The 25569-nt window shown below is 34.6% G+C and overlaps 3 protein-coding genes across 4 annotated transcripts; 1 reads left to right on the forward strand and 2 right to left on the reverse strand.

Moving 5' to 3' along the window:
• Nucleotides 1-378: 378 nt before the first annotated feature.
• LOC127084232 (uncharacterized) lies at nucleotides 379-3875 on the reverse strand. The gene is made up of 7 exons (XM_051024643.1): nucleotides 3544-3875; nucleotides 3273-3459; nucleotides 2901-3151; nucleotides 2518-2632; nucleotides 1736-1828; nucleotides 1179-1322; nucleotides 379-840 (listed from the first exon to the last, which is right to left on the reverse strand). The coding sequence occupies exons 1-7, from the start codon at nucleotides 3873-3875 to the stop codon at nucleotides 724-726; spliced, it is 1239 nt and encodes a 412-aa protein (XP_050880600.1). The 3' UTR covers nucleotides 379-723.
• Nucleotides 3876-3958: 83 nt separating this feature from the next.
• On the forward strand, nucleotides 3959-5977 carry LOC127084233 (uncharacterized). Of its 2 annotated transcripts, none has more exons than XM_051024644.1 (7): nucleotides 3959-4097; nucleotides 4168-4342; nucleotides 4419-4589; nucleotides 4658-4762; nucleotides 4953-5072; nucleotides 5170-5239; nucleotides 5648-5977. In XM_051024644.1, exons 2-6 carry the CDS (start codon nucleotides 4169-4171, stop codon nucleotides 5191-5193), a joined length of 594 nt encoding a protein of 197 aa, XP_050880601.1. In that variant the 5' UTR covers nucleotides 3959-4097; nucleotide 4168; the 3' UTR covers nucleotides 5194-5239; nucleotides 5648-5977. The 2 variants fall into 2 exon arrangements, with proteins under 2 accessions (XP_050880601.1, XP_050880602.1); XM_051024645.1 differs by having other exon boundaries at nucleotides 4673-4762.
• Nucleotides 5978-10050: 4073 nt separating this feature from the next.
• On the reverse strand, nucleotides 10051-12517 carry LOC127084234 (SWI/SNF complex component SNF12 homolog). The gene is made up of 3 exons (XM_051024646.1): nucleotides 12410-12517; nucleotides 10524-12092; nucleotides 10051-10363 (listed from the first exon to the last, which is right to left on the reverse strand). The coding sequence occupies exons 2-3, from the start codon at nucleotides 12080-12082 to the stop codon at nucleotides 10294-10296; spliced, it is 1629 nt and encodes a 542-aa protein (XP_050880603.1). The 5' UTR covers nucleotides 12083-12092; nucleotides 12410-12517; the 3' UTR covers nucleotides 10051-10293.
• Between the last annotated feature and the right edge of the window lie 13052 nt (nucleotides 12518-25569).

The following is a 25569-nucleotide window of genomic DNA, read 5'->3' on the forward strand; positions in this document are numbered from 1 at the left end:
AGCAAAATCGGACCAAAAAGAAATGTGCACTAACAAAACATAAATAGAGCATCAAAAACCATGTAGAATAGTTGCATTGTGCCCAAAATACTCAAAAACGAACTAACAGCAAACAAGATGTGAAGCACACCTCTTCAGAGAGAGATCCAAATGGCAAAACAGTGTTGTTGACATTAGATCCAGCCAAAAAACAGTGGCAATGAAGCCATGATCAATCAATAGAGAGAGAAATGGCTCTAAAAAGAGAAAAAAAATAGTTGTACTAATAATCTATGGGTAATCTTAACTTGTGTCCTTAACAATAAAAAAATTAATTTTATACTTTTATTAGTTACAGAATCATTTTAGAATCATTTTAAAGAATCAACGCTTCTATACTGAAAGAAAAAGGAAATCTAGCACATAACTTAGGACATATGACTTTGAAATTTACAATAATGAGCAATACACAGTATACTAAATTACTCGTGATTGTAAAAATAACAGTCACACTATCATGCTATCAGCATCACAAAGAACAAGATAGATAATGTGCATGTGTGCACCTGCTCTCCATATGGGTTAAAAAAACTCCGGAGGCAAAACACAACTTCAACCGATACAGGTTTATCTCAGCATGTATGGTAGACTGGTGGCTAATAATTTCGTGGATTCTCTATAAATTATAGAAGGCTTCATGGGATAAGCATCAAAGAAAGCCACACATTAAGGTAGCATTTCCCATCAACCATCCATCTCAATGTCGCATGCTTTACTTTCTTGATCTACTGGTGAGCTAACAGAACCCAACAGATCATCAATTCTGAGGGGGGAGTGTCGAACACTATATTGGAACATAACCTGAAAGTGCAAAATTGCAGCATGATTATAATCAAAACCACCAATGATGATTATTGAAGAAAACAGTGTGAATCTATGATGGTTCAAGGAAGTTTTCTTCAGACAAACAGTAAATCAGATTAAAAACAAAACAAATATGCAGTCCCCTTGGCATTTAAATATTAACAAAATGAATAAGGAAGATGAATTCTAATTATCATTCTCAGGAAACTCTCATTTTCTTTTAAGGATTCCAGCTAAAATTTAGCATGAAGAAGTGAAAAATAAAGGAATCACAGCAAACTTGTGTTAACATGTTGCAAATACTTTTAGGGTTTACTTTAATATTCCCTTACAACCTTAGAGAAACTATCAGCAGAGGCACGAGCTCGATTGGCCTTGCCAAGATACTTTAGATCAGCCTTCTCAAGTTTCCCATCCACCAAAACCAACCCCCCTTCTCCAATTGCAAACCGTAGAAGATATCCTGAATGCAAATCTGACTGCAAATTGAGAAAGTTACTTTAGATTACTTCGTAAAAGATAAAATAAAAAAGTGAGTTTGATGCATAAGATGCAAACTTGTTTATTGTTATAATTCACAACTGAAAGTCTATCATACATTCCAGCAAGATTACTATTTCTCAGTTAAGTACATCAATTTCCTAGAATGTGTAAGATTATACTGTTAAAATGGGCTTGGAGCTCACTTTCAAAGACTAGATCCAAAGATCAAGTTGCCTGTCAAAACACATACATACATCTAACAGCCCAAGAACTTTGGTAGTGTGGGACTCAATACAACTTCAATACATATGCGGTGTAAAGCTTTGACCGTGTGAGCCTCATACAACAGTCCATAGATTAAGCATCAGAAGAAAATTTATAACTGTATAGAAACCTCTTTCAAACAAACCTGCTGAATGAAGCTTCCGTCCAAACAGCCAAATACCACATGAGGGTCATCGCATGTAGTCAGTTTTCCATCTTCTTGAAGCTCCAAAACCACCTGGTTTGGAAAGACAGAAAACCGATTAATAAACATCGCTATAGCAGTGTATCTATAATGCTCGAGGAATAAATGTATAAATACATGGAAGTAATTGAAACATGAATAAACTTGTGGACTTGGGGATCTCTTTAAAGTTGTAATGAGTCACCCACCCACACAGAGAGAGGGAAGACAAGTTCACCTGGCTTTCTCCAATGAAGGGTGGGTTTGAAGAAGGTCAATTGCATATTAGATCTAACTTCTAAGGGTCTGTTCAGTTTGAGAAAATATTTTCTGTTTCCATTTCTTATTATCACTTTTCATTACGAAATGTCCAAATTGTTTTTAATCTGTTTTATATACAAAAACAAGAAATCCCACAAAAAACAATGTAATGTTAATGTAATTAATAATGAAAATGGATTCGGTATTGCCTTAGGACTAGGAGCTGTGCAGCCTTAAAATCCTAATTGCTTGGTGTTCTTAGAGAAAGAAATAGTTCAATTCAATGAACATAAAGAAAGTAAAGTTGATGCATAAAATGTCCGACAAGAGAGTCTTATTCCCAACAATTCCTACATGATGCAGTGTTCAATCACCAAGGTAAAGAAATCTACAAAATCATATGATTGAAATATACACACAATGATAAAATGACATAAAAAAACAAAGCAATGAAAAAATGCAAAGGAATCAAGAGGAAACACCTGTTGTTGGTTAGGAACCTGTCCTTGACTGTCAGTGTCCATAACATATTGACTGCAGTTCTCATCTTTCCAAACTAATGCTAATGGCGTATTCCCAGCCTGGTAATGTGCATGCCTAAGGCAAAAAAATAGTGATAATAACAACAAATCAAAAGAAATTACTCAAAATAATAGTCTAATAAATTAAAAAGGGTTAAAATAACCCGGACATGGCATTATTAGTTTATCCCGTGATAATTCCGAAAGATTTAGAATACTAGGTGACAAGATTTTCATTCTCAACAATAATACGAAGCTATCCATGAACAGATTGGCGTGATTATAATTTCAAAAAGGTTGGAATAGCATTCACAGATTGGTATGAAAGAGAAAAGAGATAATACTTGTTATAGAATAGGAGACCGTCTTTGACATAAGGCACAGGCGCAGAATAAGCTGAACACAAACCACTCTGATCACAACCATACACCGGAACTATACCGAACTTATACTTATGATAATACGAAGGAGAGTCACAAGCACCGGTCTCGGCAAGCTTGGAGTTCACCCAAAAGAACCTGAACTCAGAAGTACAATCATAAAGGGAGTAGCCACGCCAACAAACCATATCAATAACGTAGTAAGTTTGATCTTGCTGTTATTCCAAAAAAAGAAAACACAAACTAGTTACCAAACAAATAACTTGTACCACAAAATCACGGTGTCACCGTGAGTTCGACAAACCTACAGGACAATGAGGAAGGAAAAGGAATAACCTCGTGGAAAATGCAGTCAAGTATAGAGTAAGAATTAGAAGCAGATGAAACTTCTTTTGTCCTTGCCCCGTTGGGCAATTTAGAAGGAAAACGGTGAAGTATGGAACCGTTTCTCAAACGGCTTATAGTTGTTCCGTTACTAGAAACCACAAAACACCGTTTTCCAGAGGGCCTTGCAAAAACAAACCTGAAAATCAAAAATTAAAAAAATTAAAAATATATTTTGAATGAAGAACAAGTTGTGAAGAAGATTTTGAGAAAAGTAAAGGACCAATCATTGGCGAGATTTTCGGGGATATCAATCATCCATTCAGGAAGCATGAGTTGCTTCGCGAACCATTTCCTAGCTTCTGCGCCTTTCAGCTTTGATGCCTCCAACACGTCGAGTTCCTCTTTCTGATATACCTCAGGTTCGTTCACGGGTTCGGGTTCGGGTTCGGGGGTTTGGGATGAGAGAGAGAATGCGGTGGAGGCTAAGAAGCGAGCCTGACGCTGAGCGTCGAGGCGATTCTGTGCCTGGCGGAGTAGAGACTGTTGTCTGCGCCTCTCTTGATCGGAGATCAACGGTCGTTTGAACGGACGGCGGAGATCGTGCGGCGCCATGGATTTCTCAATTCAATTTCCCTTAGCACAGTCGAAGTCTCAGAGAGAAAGTCGTAACAGTTAAATTGAATTCAGCGCGCGTCGTTTTGAATGTTTTTGTAGGGATTAAATCGTAATTTCAGATTTTAGATTAGCCTTTTCCTTTTTCCCACTTATTTTCGTTTTCTCTTTTCGCGAAGCTTCTTTCGCCGTCGTTGTTCTTCCGCTCCGAGCAATTCATAGGTATGATCTCTCTCTCCCTCTCTCTCTCTCTCTAGACTTTTTCAGATGATCCGGTATCTTCTTTTGCTAGTATGGAGCAAGCGCTGTGGGGTCATTTGCCACTATTGTTAAGGGCAAATTCCAAAGACTCTATTGAATTCATTCTTCAAGCCCTATGGAGAACCAGAAAAACCGGTCTTCAATCTTCTGACAGATGCATCATCCAAGATATGCTCCAACTGGAAAATGACTCTGACCTCGATCCGGTAAGTCCCCTTATGATATGCTTAGATGGTTTCTGAATTCTTCTGGTACAGATTATCGTTGTAACTCTATCTATAGCTTCTGGTTTGCCTCAGAATGTTAATCAGGAGATACGTTTATGAAAATACCTGTAAGGATGATATTCCAAAGTTGTTTCCCGGTGAAGTTCTACCTGAATTGCAAAAACTATTGACACTGATGTTGCAGAAGTTTCAGCGAGAGTGGCAAGAAGACGTGTTGAAAGACCAGGTATTTTACTGCACATTTTGCTTCTGATCTGACCTCCTTTGGAGGCTTTGATCTGACACTATATTTAGAGTACAAGTATTCAGAATATCGTGCCTCGGTTAAAGGCAATGACATGGAATATGGCAAATCGGGATACAGAATCGTCAGATCCTGCAGCTGTTATCAGTTTGAAGGTAAACACTGCCTCTTGAACTTCAGTATAGGGGTAGCGGTGCCTTCCTTCAGTACCTTTTTGACGTGTATTTTCCGTTCTTAAAGCAAATGAGATGTATCGGATGTGCGCATTATGTATATATGCATTGTGTGTTAAATGATTAGATATGGTTTTATCTGTTTGAATAGTTTTAACTGCTCACTTTTCAGCTTCAAAATGATGCTCAATTTCACTCGGGAGAGCTGGACGTGAAGTTCCAGTTGGCTACAGATTCTCTAGAGATGATGCTAAAAGCCATGCACAATATTAGAGACCAGTTTTCAACCATGGTATATACTGTGCTGTTTTCTGTTCTTGATTGAATTGGAATGGAAATTTTACACTTATATTGGCTCTATGATTAATGTGCTTGTCATATGTTGTTAGGATGAGGCACCAAAAGGGAATTAGTACGGGAAGGCAATAGAGTTCAACAGAAAATATCTCACAAAGAATGGTATGCTTAACTAAATTATCAACCCCTGCTTTTAACTTTTACACAGTATGCTATTTAGTGTACAAAGTTGGTCAAGTTTAACGGCCAGAAGTAACCTGTTTTTGATATTTTAACCTAAGCATATTTAAATCTATTAAGTTTGAACCATTCTACTTTACCATAACAATCTACAACCTAGCCATTGAATGAAATAATCAGATGCAAACCAGTGTAAACCACACAAGCCACTGGTCACGGTTTACTTGTTTATGACCCCTTCAGGCTAAGTTTCACCAAAAATAAGTGAAATTCCTTTGTTGAGATTTGCATCCCAGGGTCTTTATAGCATGGAGACGTTTAAAACGTATTCCATGATTTCACGGTTTATGTTGTTTCATCTGACTTTGGTAATTTGCATTGTTTTGTCAGGTACACTAGATGGACTCAGATGACAAACATGTGGATAGTAGTCTCAGTATCATTCGGTTTAAAGCATCAACCGCCCGGACCACCCTTGTTGCCCTTGTTGTTTACTGCGCTTTTTGGATGAGAAAATTCCAATTCCCTCTTTAAGTGTAAATGCAAAGAGAGAAAATACAACATGCAAAATATAGAATAACTCTTTTTGTGTGTTCAGTGGCCAAATGTTGTACATTGTTTGGGGTGCCATGATAAAACCCCTGCTGACCATTATAAACAATGGGAGATTATGTAATTATTGATAACCTTACTGCTAGATAAAAATGACTATTTCCACTCTTTTGAGCGTTTTTTTGTTGTTAGAATACAAATTTTGGTTTAGAAAAAGGATATAAAAATAAATGGAAGAAATATTTTCACTATTTATTTATCGAAAGATATGGGGTTTTATTGGACTCTAACATGCTAAACATTAGATAAAACGATTGAAATTATAACTACTATCATCAAATTCAAAAATATGAGATAAAAGAAGTGTAAAAAATAATGAATAATAGCAAGGCACTTGAGCCTGATAAATATTTACTGTAGTGTGAAAAAGTCTTGGAGTAGAGGTATTAAGTTGCTCGTAATTTTTTAACAAAATTATAAGGTCAATGATAAATGGAGAATAATTATTTTAATTTTAATCTATAAAAATAAGGAGATATACCATGAAGTTATGAGAAATAGTGAGTGAACGGGGATTAAGAAAAAAATATTCAAGTTATTGATAATCAATTTGGTTTTATTCGTTGAGGTTGATCATGAAAGCGATCTAACTGCTACAGCATGTGATGGAGTAGTATCAAATGGATCAACAAGACTTGCAATTAGTTTGTATTGATTTGAAGAAAGTTTGTGATAGAATTTCTATAGAGATTTGATTTTTTGGACAACCTTAGAGAAGAAAGGGCTTGGGATTCCATATGTTTGAGTTATTCATGATACTTATGAAGGGGTGTTGACGAGTGTGAGAACATGGAGTGAAGAGACGCATGATTTTACCATAGCAATGGAATTGATCCAATGTTCAACCATAAGTTTTTACCTTTTTACTTTAGTTTTTGAATGTACTTACAGAATACATCCAAGAGGTAGCATTAAGATGTATGTTTTTTTTGTAAATGATAGAGTCTTACTTTGAGAGTTGAGGAATAAATTAAATGAGAGATTGGAGACTTGGAGACGTGTCTTAAAAGTGTATGGATTTTGCTTAAGTAGAAGCATGTTGGAGCATATGGAATATCGGTTTAGTAAAAGTAGAAATGTTTTTAACTTAGAGGTGGAAGTTGGATATCATATCATACCAAAAGTTACACGGTTTAAGTACCTTGATTCCATAGCACAAAACGATGAAAAATAGAAGGAGAAGTAAACTGTTGAATTTAAGTTAGATGTGTGAAATGAAGAAGGATCTCGAGTGTTTTATGTGATATGAAAGTGTCACTTAAATTGAAGGGAACATTTTTCGAACTGTTGTAAGACTAACGATGTTGCACATGATAAAATGTTAGGTTGTAAAGAACCAACATGAAAATAAACTAAGTGTATCTGAGATGAGAATGTTGTGTTGGATGTGTGGTATGAATAAGTTGTATAATATGAAAATATTTGAGAAAGTGTTTGGGTAATACATAAAATAAAAAAAATAGTGTAAAATAGACTTAGGTGATTTTGTCCTGTGTGGAGAAGACTTGTGGTTTCTATTGTAAGGAGAGTAGATAAAACGAAGGGTAGACAAACCACTTGAGGTATAAAAAAAGACCTAAAAAACTATAAAGAAATTATTAATAAAGATTTTGAGATTAATGAGTTTGATGTAAGCATATATTTCATATAACATTATGTTGCAGTTTGATCTGTGTAGTTTATCTTACTTAATGTTGGCTAAAGAAGAACACATAGTGTTTAAAAAAGAAGCTAGTGATATTAAGATTAAGCAACTTTGATTTCTGTCTAATATGATGACTCCTCATAAATCGAGGTTTGCGTACGAATACGATGGAGATGCTTACAAGTGTGTGGCAATCAAGGAGGGTGTGACAATAACAGGAACTGGTGTGAACTACATCAAGATGAATGACTTTTTAGGACATTGAGTGAGTCAATTAATCTGTATATTGATGATCGAAAGAGTGTGGTATTCGCAAATACTCTGATATCCAAGCCAGTGAACGTAGGAGGAGTAAGAGGTATTTGAGATAAAATGTATTCGCAAATACTCTGATATGTCTAAAATCATATTGTTGATCGTTTCTATGATCTTTGCCTTGTGTTTAGCCTTTTGTTATCTCCCTTGTCTTCTAATAAGTGTTGTGGGCAACAATAAAGGTTGATCTTTAAGTTATAAGTTGTGTGTTTATTTTCTAATTGATTGGACTTGGACTTAATCCAGAACAATTTCCTATAAGTGAATACTATGAGAGAGTGAAGTGTGGTGACTTACTTCCTAGCGATGGAAACATAATATAAGGAGAATTTTATCTTGACCTAGGAATTAAGAAAATGACTTGATAAAAAGGTGGGGATAACCGGAATATGATTTTGTCAAGAGCCAGAGATGATAGTATTTTTTTTACTAAGACCCTGCGATAATTTTAGGAGGATTTTCTTTGGCTTTTAGGTGGCGGTGATGGTCTTAGGAAGACATCATCCAAGCATTTAGTCATTTCGAGAATGTATCAGGTTATGGTTGAATTTCAAGGAGTTTAATGTCTTAAAGAGTTATTGTTGTCGTGCTTCTTTTGGCAGATGCTTAAGGGACTTTATTAGAATCTTTCAAGGAGGACCAAAGTTTGTGTTCTTTAGTTGTGGTATGATATTTAGGTATTCTTCTCGATTTGAGTAGGGGGTGGCATCATGGTTTGCCCATATTTTTTTTAATAAGTAAAGGTAGATTAAACTAAAATGAGAAGTACAAACACTTCGGGGAGATGAACCAAAACCCAGTGCAACAGAAAATACAAAACCCAAAAGGGTGATATATATCAACCATTAAAAGGTAGAGTATACAAGAATTCTAATCCAGAACAAACAATCTCGCATCACTTGCATAATCCGACGAACCCATGTGGGGGAGCGAAACTGAATTGCAAAATAATAAGGAGCATATACTGTCTGGCCCAAGACTCGGATCTAAGAAGATGGATAATGAAATCGACTGCTAACACGGTAACAAAACATATACCAACAATTCACTGCAATAACAACATCAGAATTAAGGCCATTTATAGTCAACCAGTCATGTTCAATCACGAAGGATTGAGGCAGATTAAACCATCCCAAAATCTCTGGGTGGATGCAAAATCGAACATACTTGAACTTGCAGAACGCAACATATTAGAGAAAAAACTCGTAACAACCGACAGATCCAAATCAACCCATAATGCAAAAACCACTTTGATCCATAAATTTAAAAACAGATCTACAAGTTCGAAAAAAGATCAAGTATTAAAAACAAACATACGTGTATGTGGTCGAAGAACCCAAACACGTTAAAGAAGAACCACCGTCCACCGGTTATGATTGACCGCTATCGGCAAAACTTGAAGTGTCCATCATGAACTGGAAAATATTCGACCACCCCATATGAGGTTAAAGGGTGGTGAGCCCGCTAGGAGCGTGTTCACCACTAACATGATGCTACATGATGGAAGAGGGTGGTTTAGATTTGTAGAGGTTGGTTTTCATGGTTTGTCCATATTCAAATGTCTTATACCTCTAGATATACAATGTTAGTTTTGAGGCACCTTGTGAACTTTTAAATGAGATTTGACCTTTCATTTCATGTTAGTTCTTTAGTAAGTATATAATTTTGGCAGATTTACTTTAAAGGGTTTATTCAAAACTTGTGTTCCTTCTTCCGCATATTTTTGAGTTTCCTCTCAACTCTGCATCTTTCATTTCCCAATTGCATTCTTCATTTGTGAAGACATTCTAACCAAGATGAACTATATAATATGCTAGTTCTCAAGTTTATATGATATTCCTACATGTATTTAGATTTTAATAATGAATGAAATGCATTAGTTGGATTTCCTCAACAACAACAAAAGAAGACTAGTCAATTGCACCCCACTAGTTTCCATTTCCCAAAATATTTTTTCTTTTCAGTTTTCTTTATCTTTTATTTTGCAAGGAACAATTTTCTTTCTCCTAGTTTCAACATGATTATCTAGCAAAATTTATCTACTCACAGAAGTTATTTACACATTTGGATCTCCTCTTTGTGCACATCTTTTATATCCAACTCATCTTACACATTTCTTAAGAAATGTTAGCAGAGTAGTAATAATATTTTAGAAATGATTTTTTTTTCTGTAGTTCTCATTTAAAAAGAATCAAAATTCATCTTAAAAAATAATAGTAAATGATCCAAGAGCAATTAAAATTCACATATACATTTTGTGAAACTTTGTATCAAACATATAACCATCATGGTAATTCAGCCACATTGGTTCCCACACAAAAAATTTCTCTGTTCCTACTTTTGTTCCTTTCTTCTATTCTTCAAGTTGGGTATTCAAATGTACCAAAAAAAGCTGTGTATTCAAATGTTCTTTCTTCCTAACCAATATCACAAAGAAAAAATATAAGAAATCTACAAATCTCTTTTAGTTGCCATCAGGAACATCTCTTCCAGCAGCTTTGCGGTTCAAGTACCGAATGACAGCATCTTCAGCCCTGAAAATATTACCAAAAATTTACACAAACAGATTATTACCAATACATTCAAGACTTCAACAAGCAAAAAATAGATTCAGGTCATAACCAAACAATAAATCTATTCTGCTAGCATGCTTCAACGTAAAGCGAATAGGTAAAGCATCAACATGAATCTTACCATGGTTGATTATAAAATTCAGGATGCTGTTGTTCCTTGTTGGAATTGCAGCCGGCATCTCCAGCAGCAGGCTTTGGATCCTTGCTCCGAGAAGCAATCATAGTGTTGATAAACTCTGATGGAGACTGACTAAAGCTAAGAAAGAAAGCACGTCTTCTACGATGCTCTTGGATTTTCTTTAGGTTACTGGAAATAATCTCATCAGAAGCTTCAATCTCTTTGTGACTATCAACGCTGTTGCTAGCCAAAAAACCAGACATTTCTTTCTGCAGTGGTATAGGCACGTCAACCTGTACGTCGTAACATGCAGTTCCAGCAGGACAGTCTCCAGAAAGCTTGATGTTATGCTCCAAATATATAGGCTTTGGTTGCGACAAATGGTCTAACAACTTCTGAGCAGCCAGGGGGAATCCCATCTTCTCTGCCCCGAAAATCCTTTGGAGGGAAGGATCACAGATGAAGAAGGAAGGCTCGTCCGGACATTGTAGCCTCCTGGACTTCACATAATGCCAAAGAGCAGCTATTATTCTCGGGCGACTCTCGACCTCAATCCCTAAAAGTTTCGACAATGGTTCCGAGACCATGAATTTCTCGGGTGAATATTTCAAATCTATTTTGATCACTGCAGTGAATTCTTTGTCTCCTTTCCTCTTCACCTCAAAACCATCCTGTTGTTTAGGCGAGCGAGCACTGTCCCACACAATGATGTGGTTTTCAGGATAGAGGTTCTGATCCAAGCAAATGGTAACTTTCTTGAAGAAATCAGAGAATTTTGCATCAGAAGGACTCGATCTCTGCGAATTTCCAGACACAGGAACATTACCATCTTCCAATACCCTTCCAATTATCTTCAGAGACCAAGAAGATTCCTCGGCAATTATATCCTCAGAGTCAGCTTTTGAGCGATTCGAGAACGTATTAAACACATACATTCTAAGAGTTTTCTGAACATGGGCAGGGCATCTAATAGCCTCCTGCATATCAACCTTTTTCTTAGCCAACGCAGCATCGATCTGAGCTTCAAAATCAAGCAATTGAGTATAAAGAGCAGACTCAGGCAGAATTGCAGCCACTTGCTTCTCCGGTAACTCCCTCTTCCTTCGCCGAGAACCAGGAGTCAAATCCGCAGTCTTATTATCAGACACATTTTGGTTCACGCCAGACGAACCTGGAGTCCGCAAAGAGTTCCTTTGAGACGCTGCTCGCTTCGAGCTTCCAGTAACCGGAGTCGACGCAACATTAGTATTACCAGCATTACGGAACGGAGTAACAGGTTGAGCTTGAGAGGATTGTAAAGAAGCATATGCAGCCTGAGCTTGCAATTGCGCATAATGAGCTTGCAGCGCCGCTTGAGGTTGCGATTGGGATTCCGCAAACTGAAAATTACCATGAAATTGGGATTGAGGGTGTGATCTAGACAGAACATGCGCCCATTGCTGCTGATGGCTCATGAGGTTAGGGTACTGCTGCTGATGTGACAGTGGTGTTGTTGCAGAACGACCAAACAATGATGATGATGCAGCAAAATTATTCCCTTGATTATTATTATTATTATTCATTCTCTATAATCTAAACCAGAATCATATTAATCACATTAATCACAAAACTAAACACACTGAAACTGACGGTAAATAAAAACTATAGCATAAAATCAAAAAACAAAGTAAGATCAAGAACAACATTTGCGACAGGATGAAAAATGAGTGAGTTGGTAACATTAAGAAACGTTAGAGAATGAAAAACCTAATGTCGAAAATACAATGCATGTGAGAGACAAGCCGCGAAAACAGAAATTTGTATAATCAAAATAATCGTAAGTGTTTTATTTTGTGATAATAATAATAATAATAAGACAAAGAAAAGAAAAGGATGAAGGATATTCTTACGGATTCAGAAATCGAAAAGAGAAGAAGCTGAATGAATGTCTGAGCGTGTCTTTCGGTCGTTTCGTGTCCCTCCTTGTTTTACATATTTTATATGACCCACTCTCTTACACTGCAATTTTTAAAAATAAATAAATAAATAATAATAATTAAATGCAATTTTGAGTGTTTTTAATTTTTTTAAAATTCATCTTTTAAAAAAAAGGATTAATTACTATGCAAAGTGTAAAATTTACACGGTTGATTATCACCATCACCTAATTGTATTATTTTATAGATTTTTAAAATAAAAGTCAAACTTATTTTAATATCCAACGGATAGGATTAACTGACGGTATAAATTCTTTTATATTATCTATGTATATCAATTAAATCCAAAAAAATGAGATGCCATGGATTTTCAATTTTAATCCCCAATTTTAAAATATTAATTTTTTTTGAAACTTAACCATGGCATCTCCATTTCTTATGCCGTCTCCTATTGCGTCGAGTAAACATTTGCATTTTTTTATTTTAAATAAATTAATTTATGTTTTAAAAAATATTTAAAACATTTTAAATTAATTTATTTATATTGTAATGGTAATTTTTCATATACATAATAATAGAGGTGTTCATTCGTTTGAAAAAATTCAAACCATATCGGAATCCAAATCAAATAATTGTATTTTGGTTGAACATTTTTTTGTTCGGATAAAAATCGAACCAATTCAACGAAACTTGATGTTAATTAGTTCGGACATCAGATTTTAAAAATTTTACCCGCAAATTCGTCTATCCGAATCAACCATAATTAATTCATATAATTTATAACATTATTAGATTTTTTTTTTAAATATCCAGATTTTTAAAAAAAATCGAAAAATACATATTTTTTCAAAAAAATTACAAAAATGGCCAATTTTTACCATAAATTGGCCTTAGGCGCCACCCTAGTTGGCGCCTACCCTTAAGGGTAGGGCAAGTCGCCACTAGGAGTGGCGCCTACCTTGTTTTTAATTTTTTTTTTAAATAATTTTTAAGTTATTTTAAATTTATTAATTTATATTTATTATAAATTATATTAATTTATATTAATACATATATATAAATAATATTATTTACAAGATATATATATATATATATATATATATATATATATATATATATATATATATATATATATATATATATATTAATTTATATATATATATTAATTTATATATATATATATATATATATATATATATATAAATAAATTTAATTTATAAGTAATTAATATTATTTATAAATTTTTGGGAGAATTAGGGTTAATCATGTTAAGGTTAATTAATCAATTATAATTAGGGTTTATTGATCGGTTATAATTAGAGTTTGGTAGTTATGACCTAATTCAAACCCTAATTCCCCATAAGACTAATTAATCAAGTGCGACACTAATTAGGGTTAAGTAGATTGATGTACGACCTAGATCTTTTCCTATAAATAAAGTGTTATTCGTTGCATTTTCTTCACCACTATTTCCTATCACTTTCTCTATCAAGTTGAGTTTATGGCATCCCCAAGACCGTCGTCATGGCAGCGAACATCATCAAGGCGGCCGGATCCTGAACCAATAATCTTAAAAAGGGATGGGCATGTTATTTTCTCGCCTGTGAAACCCCCAATGGAGATGAAATTTTTGGAACATCTGTTCGTTGGACCAACTAAAAAGGTCCTTGATGTCTTGGTTATAGGGAGATTACGAACCTGGTGAAGTCATCAGAAGGATTCAGAGGCTTAGAAGAAGTATCTCATTTGAAACTGGAGAAACGGTATGTTCGTGGGTTGAAGTTGAAAGCGACATTGATTGCATCTAAATGATGCATGGATCAGACGACATAGTGTTAACTGTTGTAATTTCTTAGATTTTAATGGTTGTTTGTCATGTTGTTGTTGTATTTGTTATTGTTGTAGTACTTGTTCTTGTTTTAGTACTTGTTTTTGTTCCAGTATTTGTTTTTGTTTTAGTAATTGGTGTTGTAATGTTAGATGTTTGTGTTTGTTGTTCAAGTGTCATCTTCTATTGTCATCTTCTATTTGGAATAAAAAGTAAACTTTAATGATAAATAGCATTGGTACACAGATTTATGAATATGAAAACTAAGTTGTGGAACTAGATCCACGATATGGACATTTGTTCTTATTATGCCCTAGTTGTCTACATATGCTACACTTCCTCTGCATTTTCTCTGCGACGTCCATTTCAGTTCTAATGCACCTGCTATTTGGGCGACCACTTTTATTCTGCCGCATCGATTCGTTGTGCCAAACAATTTCCCCGTCATACTCTGGCCAATATGCCTCCAATGCTACCACCGGAAAGGGATTGTCGTATACATTTAGCAATGTTGCAACTTTGTAGATGGGAGACACTAGCGACAATGCATCGAAGTGGCTGTGTGAACATGCTGCAATGACATGGGAACAAGGCATACGATAGGCCTGAAATTGACCACAGTCGCACCAACTGTCTGGTATTAGGACCCTATACTCTTGTCTGGGCAGCCCCTGGTTGTGGTCAATTATTTCCTTGACACTAAAAGTGTGGCCATGGCGGTCGAATTCCGTAACCCGATGGCTGCTAGCTTTGGCAGATTCCTGCCTCATAAACTTTATGCAGGCATCACTATATACTTGACTCGTTTGTAACACTTCATGCCAGCGCTTCCCTCTTGTTACGAACAATGTTGCCATCCGAAAATAGGTCGCACTCACCAAAGCGGTTACTGGGAGGTTACGTATGCCCTTAAAGACGTCATTCATTGATTCCACAAGATTTGTTGTCATGTGGCCCCACCTCACCCCATCGTCGTATGACCTAGTCCACTTTGCTCTGTCGATATTATCAATCCACCTCCCTGCATCAGAATTTGCCAACACTATTTCCCGGCGGTAGTATTGGAATCCAGGTTGGTTTAATGCATACCCCGCGTTTATCAAATTTTGCTTCAAGAAATTATCTTTGAACTCCCGCACAAAATTTTGAGCAATATGCCTGATGTAGTAGACATGCGTAGACGGGGGGTCATGCCAACCATTTGCTGGATTATTGTATGCACTGTCTATAGAAGCGTGCCTGTCATAAATCACACAGATGCCAACTTGTGGAGTCACGTGCGTTCGGAGATTCTTAAGGAAGAAACTCCAAGCAGCAGCTGTTTCTCCTTCAACCAATGCAAAGGCTATTGAGAAAATATTAGAATTTCCATCTTGTGCGACCGCCATCAGTAACGATCCTTTGTATTTCCCGTACAGCCAAGTTCCATCGACTTGAACAAGTGGCTTGCAGAATGTGAAACCGATGATGTAGGGACGGAATGCCCAGAAAAGTCTATGGAATATTCCATTACCTTCTAGACGAGTTCCGTCAGGGGATTGTGCCGGCAAGGTCTCCATTATAGAAACTGTCCCAGGTGAATACAAATGTAGTGCAGCCAGGTAGCGCGGAAGTTGTTTGTATGATTCCTCCCAATTACCGTATACCAGTTCAATTGCCTTGGTTTTCGCTAACCAAGCCTTTCTGTATGACGGTGTATATTTGAAAACAGCCACACAATGGGAGATAATAGTTTTGACCTTGAGTGACGGGTCAGCCTCAACAAGAGGTAATATGGAATGGCAGATCATATCATGGCTAAGTTTGCGATGATCCTGTGCCATGTTTGTGTTGACGCAAGTGTGAGCTTGTGAAATGGACCATATCACCCACGCATTATGTTTCTTCTTGTACGATGCCATCAACCTATACCCACACTAGCCTGAACCTAGCCTGAACCTAGTCTCAGAGATTCCCACGCATGCCTATCCATCAAATGTATTCACCACCAAGTCTGCAGGATTCCCACGCATGCCTTACACGTGTCACACCTTTGCATGCAACACTACCACCAAGACTGCACCAAGACAAGACAAGTGCAACCTAATCTGTACCAATGCATGCGAACCTATCCACCTAGCCTGCGCCTAGCCTGAACCTAGTCTCAGAGATTCCCACGCATGCCTATCCATCAAATGTATTCACCACCAAGTCTGCAGGATTCCCACCCATGCGAACCTATGTTGGAAGCCATAACAAGTGAATAAGATAAAATAAAACAAGTGAATAAAATAAAACGTTATTCAAAAGCTAAACTATCTCTTTTTTCCATTATGTGTTTAAAATAATATTCTATCTTATTTAAGCTTATTTATTTATTTAAAACAACCTGATTAACTAAATTGAATTAAAAACCAATTTAAACTTTCTAAAACTATTGTACTAAAATAATATTCAAAGCAAGATTCCCACGCATGCCTATCCATCAAGTGCCTTCACCACCTAGTCTGCAAGATTCCCGCGCATGCCTTACACGTGTCGCATCTTTGCATGCAACACTAGCACCAAGCCTTCCCCTAGACAAGACAAGTGTTACCTACTCTGTACCAATGCATGTCAACCTATCCACCTAGCCTGAACCTAGTCTCAGAGATTCTCACGCATGCCTTACACGTGTCACATCTTTGCATCATCAGGTTCCACCTAGCCTGCAAGATTGTTGTATAAATAGAAGGTCATTCTTGCAAGTTTTCATCAACCACTAACACTTTTATTCAGAGAACTCCGACGAAACTTCTCATCCACCAAGCTTCGTTCTACATTGCAATCATGTCTCTTCTTACCATGGGCCAAGAACACAGAGGCACTAGGGCAAACATTGCCTCATTCGTAAGTTTTTCTTGAACATTGCCTCTTTCGTATGTTTACAATTTATATTTTAAAAGTCCAACCTAATGATTGTTTATATTGTTTGTTTTTAAAGGATCCCAAGAAATTTCGTCAACGTTCACACCCTATGCCTTATCCAGACCCATGGTGCGTACCTTACATAGAGCGTGCGGGGTTCGGTCATGTTATGCATGTCGTAAATGCCACAATTGATGTCAAATTTATTCTTGCTTTGTGTGAACGTTGGAGACCAGAGACACACACTTTTCACCTACCAATCGGTGAATGTACCGTCACACTAGAGGACGTGTACATGCTTTTGGGTCTTCGAATAGATGGTAAGCCTGTGACTGGAAATGCTCAACAGCCCAACGAAATATGTGTTCAAATGTTGGGCATAGATCTGGTCGAGGGTGAGGGATCTGCAAAAGCAAGGGGCCAGGGTATTAAACTATCGAGCCTCCAATTCTACCACGACTCCATAACTTTGACTGAGGATTCGTCCGAAGAAGAAAAAATCATAAAAACCAGGGTTTACATTATGTTATTGTTTGGGAACTTACTATTTCCCGAAGGCACGGGAAATAGCATAAACTTTATGTACTTGAGTTTGCTCGAGGACATTGATAGAATAAGCACGTATAGTTGGGGTTCTGCTGTATTGGCTTTCCTATATAGCTCTTTGTGTAAAAATGCACAAAATGACCACTGTACATTTTCCGGATGTGCTTTTTTGCTCCAAACATGGGGGTGGTGGAGATTGCCGAGGCTAGCCCCAGAAAATCCTAACGTCTACTCCTTCCCCTACGCAACTAGGTAAATTATGATGTTATTTCATTTTGTATATTTATTCTATAAATATTTGTAAATAATATTATTTATCTTTTTTTGTTTAGGTTCGTTACAACCGGACTAGATTACAGTCTTACCCCGAAAAATAAAATAATATTTTATCGTCAACTCTTGGATCGCCTCCGAGCACAAGATGTATTACCACTAAATCACTCATCTTCTAACTGATTTATTAATATCAAGCATTCTCAATAAATAACATATTTACTTTTTTCTTTGCAGTTTATTTGGAGGCCATATTTGGGATTGGAACATCAACCCAACCCCGAAGATGCATCTGTTTGGACAGCAAAAACGGCTATAATGTGGTTCACCACTGTGGAGATGCACCAAAGTGACCGTGTCAAACTGCAGTTCGGAATGCATCAAGAAATCCCAGGCCCCCCAATGTCTTTGGAACCTTGGCATCTTAAAAAAGTCAGCCACCAGTGGTACGCCCAAAATTGGAAGGAATTTGCAAAGGAGTTCCGTAAAATGTGGAAAGACCGTGCCCATTATGTTCTACAATTTCCGGTGGCGCCCAACGAAATGAAGCCGACAAGGGAATATGTGGATTGGTATAGAGCAAATACAAATCCAGAAATGATTGTGTCTGACCCGTTCTATTTGGACGATCCCCGGATGCAACAACCATATTTCCAACAACAACAACCACCACAATATTCCCAACAACAACAACCACCACCGTATTACCAACAACAACAACCACCACCATATTACCAACAACAACCACCACCACCTTATTACCAACAACAACCACCACAACACATGTCCACCCCCAACCAAATCAACACTACATACCACAAACTCAACCCCAATACCATGAAGATTACCAACACCAACCTCAACATTCCCACCACCATCAACAGTCCCAACACCTACCACAATATCAATCCCCCAACATCCACCAATCCCAACACTTCCATCACGACGATGTCCCGAGCTCTTCCAGTCCTCCACCTAGCCCCGACACGGGTATACAAGAGGATTACCAACAAGACTACTACACACCACAACAAACGTTGTTCTTTAGCCAACCCGATTCAACCCTCAACTACCAAAGGCCACATTTCGAGGGCGCACCCAACAGGAGTCAGTTTGTCCCACCGAGACAAAGCTTTGAGTGCGCAGAGGGCACCCGCCTTTCCTACAGCATTGAAGGGACTTCGACCCAACCACAACGGTAAACGGCAAGGGGACGCGTTAGGACTAGGGGTGGTAATAGGGAAGCACCACCACCACGTGAACCGTCTAGGCGAGTAGTTAGACCTCCCCCGTGCGGATCGTACCAAGGACCGCATCATATGTGATAAATCTCAAATTAATAATGCATTTTAATCATATCTTTATAATATTTGTCTTGTGTATTATTTTAATAAAAATATTTTGTGTTTATTAGCTTTATATCTTTATCTTTAAAGATATTGTGTATCATATCTTTATATATATATATATATATATATATATATATATATATATATATATATATATATATATATATATATATATATATATATATATATATATATATATATATATTAATTTACATGTATATAAATATTTATTTACACGTATATAAATTAATCTTTTTTTTCCAAAAATTTATAAATAATATTAATTACTTATAAATTAAATTTATATATATATAAATTAATATATATATATATATATATATATATATATATATATATATATATATATATATATCTTGTAAATAATATTATTTATATATATGTATTAATATAAATTAATATAATTTATAATAAATATAAATTAATAAATTTAAAATAACTGAAAAAAGATTTTTAAAAAAAAATATTATTAAAAAAAAAAACAAAAAAAAAAACAAGGTAGGCGCCACTCCTAGTGGCGACTTGCCCTACCCTTAAGGGTAGGCGCCAGCTAGGGTGGCGCCTAAGGCCAATTTAGGGCAAAAATTTGCCATTTTTGTAATTTTTTTGAAAAATTGTGTATTTTTGGATTTTTTTTTTAAAATCTGGATATTTAAAAAAAAATTCACATTATTATCATGAAAACTAGTATTGAAATTTTATTATTGAAATATTTTAGGTATTTTATTATTTTATCATTGATTGTTTTTTTTAAATATCAAAATTTTAAAAAATCACTTAATTTTGAAGTTATTTCAAATAATTTTTCATAAAAATTATTTTTGAAATATGATTTTTTGAAAAAAATAATTTTTGCTATGTTTTGTTCAATAATTTATGTTTATGTTATAAAATATTAAAATAATTATTTAATTTATAGGAAATGAATTTTAAAAAAAAAACTTTAATATTTTTAAAATTACAAATAAAAATATATATTTTTTAAAACTAAAATAAACATGCTTATAACTTGACACCACCACGACACTCAAAGGAAATTGAAATTTGAAACTGAAATAAGGGGACGGGGGACGGGAAGATCATTGGAATTCAGAGTAAGACAAAATAAGAGAGAACTGGATGAAATTGATTTCGTTATTTAGGAAGGTAGATTTTGGATTTTGGTTAATGATTATGATAAAATATATAAAGATATGATTTTGCAATTCTCTAAACGATCTCTTCTACTTCTTCCTCTTCTTCTTCCTCTTCTTCTTCTTCTTCTTGAACTTTTGCCTAAGTTCAATAGTAGAAGAAGGTGCATCAAAATGCACTGATCAAATTCCCCCACACTTAAACTTTTGCACTCCGAACAAAATTATAAATTCAAAACTCAAAACAGAAAAAACAAGAACAAACAAAGCATGCAATTCCAAAGGTTATCAAGATACAAGGTGCAAGCAAAAATCTAAATCTAAGATTCAAGAAAATGGCATTAGTAAGTAACTCTTTTATGATATTCAAAGAAAATATGAAAAACAGATTACCAAAGAGTACATCAAGAGCAGCAAGATCCTCATAAGATGAAATTCACTCAACTCTCAAGTGTTTAGGTTGACTGTTTACATTCAAAGCACATCATGAAAGAAATTACTACCATAAGCTTGAAAAGACTCTAACATTCACAATTGAATTACATGCACACAAAGATCAAAAGGACTTTTATTCAGTGGTAACTTGGCCGAGATACAGGTGATATAAATCCTAAGAGGGTACTACGCTAAAATTCAAAGAGTCAAAAGAAAATTGAAAGAGCTACAGGAGTCGAACTAAAAATATTTTGTTAACTTTCAAACAACAACTTCTAAGTATTTTTCTTCTCTTTTATCTTCTTATTCTATTTTAGATCAGAAGAAATAAGTAATCCTTCTTTTCTTTTTCTATTTTTTTTCAAATTTCTTTTCTTTTGTTCTGTCAACTTTTTTTTTTAATCATATATCACAACTATAAATATTCAACCCCACACAACTCCAACAAGACTATTTTAACCCTATGAATGGGTGATAACATTGTTTTTCACTTTCAAGCTTGTAATAAGTTTAAACAAAGAATGGGATAATAGGTTCAAAGGGGTTTTCAAACAAGAGATGATATTATTCAGGGTTGACTTTTTGGCTACTCGCTAAAAAATAAACAAAACCAAAATAAGTAGCCTTTATCATATCAATGTGCATAATTAAACAAAAAGTTTCAACATGAGTCAATTTAGATTCTAGAGACTAACATAAATGAGTGAAACACACAAGAAAGAAAGAGATGATTTTTTTAATGTTATCCATTAAAAGGCTCAAAATATCACAAGGTTAACTGATCTACCACAAATGATATACAATTTAGAGTTTAGTCCTACATATCATACTAAGAATGCACAAAAAGAATCAATCACATTACACCACAAGTCTTTAATCAAGAGAACATAGAAAATACTCACAATTGCAACTCGAAAACCACAGAAAAAACATGTCATTTTAAAAATAAAATAAAACAAGTAAACAAGAAAACACATAAGTAAATGATTCCCTCTCCCACACTTAAGACACACATTGTCCTCAATGAAAGAACATAAATATAATATAAGAGAGAAGAGTGATAGGAAAGAACACACCCAAGGAATCAAGGCGGATAGATGACTGCATAAACAACCTTTCTCAAAGAGAGCTCTTTTACCGTCTCTTCTTCCAAAGTCGGGCTCTCATGGAGTAGCTTTGGGTAGTTTCCATTGACTTTGAAACTTTTATCATGTCTTAACATTTTATTCCTGGGTCAAAAAACATTCTTCTATATATGAAAGTAACAAATTGACAAATGAAAGTGATCTGCTTTTTGTCCTTTGGTACAATATAGATCTCATTTTTCACAACATCCAAGATCAAGGTGTTAAACCGCCTTTGGGGCTACCTCACTACTTTTGCTCCAACTTCAAGTAAGACCTTATTCATACACATTGATGAGCTAATACCAGGAATGTCAATCAAGGACCATCCAATTCCCTCTTATGTTCCTTCAATACTTGTAACAACTTTTGTTCTTGTTCAGATTAAAATTTAAATTAAATTATTACTCGAAAATTTTCATTAAATTCTAAAAATGCAGTGAGTGGTTTTACCTCTAAAGTAGATGGTTGCTCAATGGATGATAAAATTTTGGTTGTCGGAACTACATTTACATCTGCAACATCAACTTTGTCAGTAGAAACTGAATATAAGTGAGTATCAGTACAAACATCACAAGTATAAGTGTCATTAAAATCAAACAAAGAAGGGAAATCGGAAAAAAGTGAATCGCATGCGGTCAGTTCTCTTAAGATTCTATTTTGATCAGTCATGATATAATTATTAAATTCAAAACCGGAATCAAATCAATATAGAATCAAATTAAACTATTAAATATGACATAAAATCAATAGTAAAATCAAAATTAGAGTAAAATCAACACAAAATCAAATAACTATCAAATTAGACTAATAAAAGCACCAATTAAATCTAATGAAAAAACTATTAAAATAAAATCTAAAAATTATAAAATTTTACTTAAAATCAAATAACGAATCTACAATTTTTTTTGGATTTTTTTTAGAATATAAAAACAGAAAATATATCAAATAAAATAGAAAAATAAGGATTTGCGATTTTGAGGGTCAAAATCCCTTAGAAGTCTCTCCAAAGGAAGTACTATTTCTTGAATATTTTTTCCGATTTTCTAGAATTTTTTTGGAGCAATTCGGAACAATAGCATACAAAGTCACTTGATAGGCTATTGGGATAGTTACCCCATTATACTGCAACCCTGCAAATCAACAAACAAACAGAAAATAAAACAAAACAAAATTCTAACATGACTCTAATCTAGGATTCTAAAATTAGTTAATATAATCAAAGAGTCACTGACAACGACGCCAATTGGATCTGATGTGCATCGCAAGGACCCTTGATAGATTAACCAAATAGGAAAACAAAATAGGGGGATTTTGATTTTGATTTAGAATAAGTGATTATGAAAAGTTATTATAAAATAAGTTGATCTACTTTTTTGATTTCTTAACTTATCATTAATTAATATAATTTTCATGCCCTAAGCGGATTCTAATCCCTTTTCGATTATAGTAACAATAACAAGCGCATTGATACTAATATATGCTATGCGTTCCTAATTTCTGAATTAAGCAAAAAGATTTCGAATTAAGCACACGCAAGTTAAGCAAACGCGATTATGAAACAGATATCAATCAAAATGAATCAACATATATTCTATAGAACTTGAATAAAGTATAAAGGACATAAAACAAAATATTGAAAGAGAAAAGACATTTGATTGAAAATTAAGAAACCTCAAAGTATCAGCGAAAATTGATTAGAGCAGATCAACCTTATGAACTTTAGTTATCCATGAAATCGTCTAACCAATATTGTATCTTCAAAGTTTAGAATAGGATTACTGTAGTAGTGAAATACCTAATATAATAAAACGGAAATTCGGGCCCTTATGGGATCCGACCCGAACATTACAAAACTGGCCCAAACTAATTATTTTAATTAAGTCTGGAACTTCAGAGAATTATTCGATCCTCATTCACTCTGAATCTGCTTTTGACTTCAACATGAAACCTGTAGCTATTTCTCTTAGCTTTCCAACACATATTAGAATCTGATAATCCAACTCATATAACTTAATTTATGATCTGCATAGTAACAAGATATCAAATAACTATTTATGCTGAAAATAAAGTACGAAAATTAAATAAAGACAAAAATAAACTTAAATATAAAAACTCACTAAAATATTAAAAATAATAGAATAAACCATAGATTTGCCTAAGTACAATAGTAGAAGAAGGTGCATCAAAATGCACTGATCAAATTCCTCCACACTTGAACTTTTGCACTCCGAGCAAAATTATAAATTTAAAACTCAAAACAGAAAAAACAAGAACAAACAAAGAATGCAATTCCAAAGGTTATCAAGATACAAGGTGCAAGCAAAATTCTAAGTCTAAGATTCAAGAAAATGAAATTAGTAAGTAAGTCTTTTGTGAGATTAAAATCAAATATGAAAAATAGATTATCAAAGAGTACATCAAAAGTAACAAGATTCTCACAAGATAAAATTCACTCAACTCTCAAGTGTTTAGGTTAACTGTTTACACCAAAGCACATCATGAAAGAAAGTACTACCATAAGCTTTAAAAGACTCTAACATCCACAATTGAATTACATGCACACAAAGATCAAAAGGACTTTTATTGTGGTGTAATTTGGCCAGGATACGGGTCAGATAAATCCTAAGAGGGTACTAGGCTAAAATTCAAAGGGTCAAAACAAAATTTAATGAGTTGTGGGAGTTGAACTAAAAATATTTTGTTAACTTTAAAACAACAACTACTCAACTATTTTTCTTCTCTTTTATCTTTTTATTCTCTTTTCTTTTTCTTTTTCAGAACAGAAGGAATATGTAATGACATCCTTCTTTTATTTTTCTATTTTTTAAAAAAAATTCTTTTTCAATTTATTTTTCTTTTGTTCTGCCAACTTTTTATTGAATCAAATATCATAACTATAATTATGCAACCCCACACAACTCCCACAAGACTATTTTAACCATATGAATGGGTGATACCATTGTTTTTCACTTTCAGGTCCTTTAATTAGTTTAAACAAAGAATGAGATAATAGGCTAAAGGAGGTTTTCAAACAAGGGATGATATTATTCAGGGTTGACTTTTTGGCAACTGGCTAGAAAATAAACAAAAAAAATTGTATCCTTTATCATATCAACGTGCATAAGTAAACAAAAAGTTTCAACAAGAGTCAATTCAAGTTCTAGATACTAACAAACATGAGTGAAACACACAAAAAAGAAAGAGATGGATTTTTAAATGTTATCCCATTAAAAGGCTCAAAATCTCACAAGGTTAATTGATCTACCACTAATGATGTACAATTTAGAGATTAGTCATAAATGTCATACTAAGAATGCACAAAAAGAATCAATCACATCACACCACAAGTCTTTAAATAAGAGAACAGAGAAAATACTCACAATTGTAACTCGAAAAGCACAGAAAAAACATGTCATTTTAAAAATAAAATAAAACAAGTAAACAAAAAAACACACAAGTAAATTATTCACTCCCCCACACTTAAGACACATATTATCCTCAATGAAAGAACATAAGTATAAAATAAGAGAGAAGAGAG

The sequence above is a fragment of the Lathyrus oleraceus genome, chromosome 5 (assembly GCF_024323335.1).
Source record: "Lathyrus oleraceus cultivar Zhongwan6 chromosome 5, CAAS_Psat_ZW6_1.0, whole genome shotgun sequence".
Classification (NCBI taxonomy): Eukaryota; Viridiplantae; Streptophyta; class Magnoliopsida; order Fabales; family Fabaceae; genus Lathyrus; species Lathyrus oleraceus.